Source organism: Salpingoeca rosetta (genome assembly GCF_000188695.1).
Source record: "Salpingoeca rosetta unplaced genomic scaffold supercont1.4, whole genome shotgun sequence".
NCBI classification, from domain to species: domain Eukaryota; class Choanoflagellata; order Craspedida; family Salpingoecidae; genus Salpingoeca; species Salpingoeca rosetta.
In genome coordinates, this window is record NW_004754930.1 from 2,361,729 (window position 1) to 2,363,701 (window position 1,973).

Genomic DNA, 1,973 nt, shown 5'->3' on the forward strand with positions numbered 1-1,973 from the left:
CCACCCATCCACACGCCGTCATGCACCTCTCATGTTCTTGTGTCTTTGCTCACATCCTTCCATTCCCACCCTCACCACCACCCTCCACGCTTGCTTGTTTCTCCCTCCTTCTGTTGCTGTCGCCACACAGAGGGCCCTTGAGCCAGCAGCTGTCAACCCCACTCCCTCCTGCACCAACCACCACTGCTGTGGTGGGATGATCAGACGGGCGCTGCCATGTGATGACCATCCAGCCACGCTGTATGCGGCTGTGGAAGCAGCAACACCAACTCACACCACACCACACTACAAAGCAAGCGAGCGATGAGCAACGTGAGTGCGTCACTGCATGTGTGTGTGTGTGTGTGATGCGCACCGCACCAGTGTGCGTGTTTTGTGGTCGCTGTCTCTGTTGCTCCTGTCTCCCCTTGTTGTCCCACATCAATGTACATGCATGTGTGTGGTGCAGCTGCCTGTTTTGCTTTGCTTAATGCAGTGTCTCACTCTTCGTTCTCTCACACAACTGCCCGCACACCTGCACATTCCACACCTTGCAGCCGCTGCTTATATTCCCCTCTCTTTCTCGCCCTCCCCTGACGGCCATCACAACAACAACAGCAGCAGCAGCAGCCAACACACCCTCCACCGCCGATGCAGCAGCAGCAGAGAATACACCACCACCACCACTTGCTGCTGAACACATTCCCCAGCCAACCAACCAACCAACCAACCCATCGCCCACTGCTGTGGCGGAAGCTGGCTGTTTGCAGCTGGGAACAGGTGGCGACAGCACAAGTTGCGTTTTCGGCTGGAAGCAGCAGCAGCAGCAGAGGTGAAGAGGGAAAACGGAGAGGATGTGTGTTGGATGGATGCATGGATGCATGGGATGAGGTGGGGTGGGGGATGCTGGGTGAGTGTGGTGTGGCTGGCTGGCTGGTGACAGAGGACAGTGGTGTGTGGTGTGAGGAAGAGGGATGGATGGATGGATGGGGTGCAGCATGTCTTGTTCCTTCCCTTCTGTGTTCTGTTTTCTCTCTCTTCCCTTTCTTCTTCACACACACATGCACGCAAAGCATCACCAGTAGCAGCAGCAGTGTGACTGCGCACACATCAACGCTCCCTCTTCCCTCCCACTCACCATGCTGGTGCTTGCACACAAACACACTCACAGGTGATGCACACGCACAAGCATCAGGATGAGGGAAATGTCAAGGATACTTGCCACGCGTGCCAGCTGCACTCGCTTCACACATGGTATGTGGGTGGGGATGAGTGGCTGGTTGGTTGTGTGATGGAGTGTGGGGATGGGGGTGTGGTGATGGGGTGAAGTGAAGAAGGGGAAGGAGGGTTCATGGGGGATGATGATCACACACGCACACACACACGCACACGTGGTGCGTGTCATGTCAATCACTCGTTCTGCTGTGCTGACATCATGGCTTTCTCTGTGCCTGTTGTGTTCTGTTCCCAACCACGCTCCCTGCAACGACACGCACACGCACACATGCACAGGTGGTGAGGTATCAGCACACATCACTTGGAAGCGGGCTTGCATGCCAGCTGCTGCTGCTGCAACCACCCCGATTCGGCTGCCGCTGCTGTGGTCATGCAGTGTTCCCATATGCGTGAGCAAGGTGAGCCCGTCATGCATGCTTTGGATGGCACATGGTGCATGTGTTGTTGTTGTTGCTGTGGGTGTTTGCTATTGCTGCTGCTGTTGGATCTCGTGCAGCAGTGTAGCTGTGCAGCTCACATGTCATGCGTGTGTGTGTATGCAGGGGATGACTGTGTGAGGATCGTTGGAGGATGATGGGCGGGTGCACACGTGATGGATTGGGACAGGCAGCTGTGGACACACACATCCATGGTCATGGTGGGCACATCCAACCACAGCAACGCAGTCATATGCAGCAGCAGGTGTGTGTGTGTGTGTGTGTGTGTGTGTGTGTGTGTGTGTGTGTGTGTGTGTGTGTGTGTGTGTGTGTGTGTGGTGG

The 1,973-nt window shown here is 55.9% G+C and overlaps 1 protein-coding gene across 1 annotated transcript; it reads left to right on the plus strand.

Moving 5' to 3' along the window:
- The first annotated feature begins 188 nt into the window (after nt 1–188).
- Nucleotides 189–1,523, plus strand: PTSG_11755 (uncharacterized protein). Its single transcript, XM_004997497.1, has 4 exons — nt 189–312; nt 537–811; nt 1,151–1,233; nt 1,492–1,523. The coding sequence occupies exons 1-3, from the start codon at nt 304–306 to the stop codon at nt 1,152–1,154; spliced, it is 288 nt and encodes a 95-aa protein (XP_004997554.1). The 5' UTR covers nt 189–303; the 3' UTR covers nt 1,155–1,233; nt 1,492–1,523.
- Nucleotides 1,524–1,973: the final 450 nt, after the last annotated feature.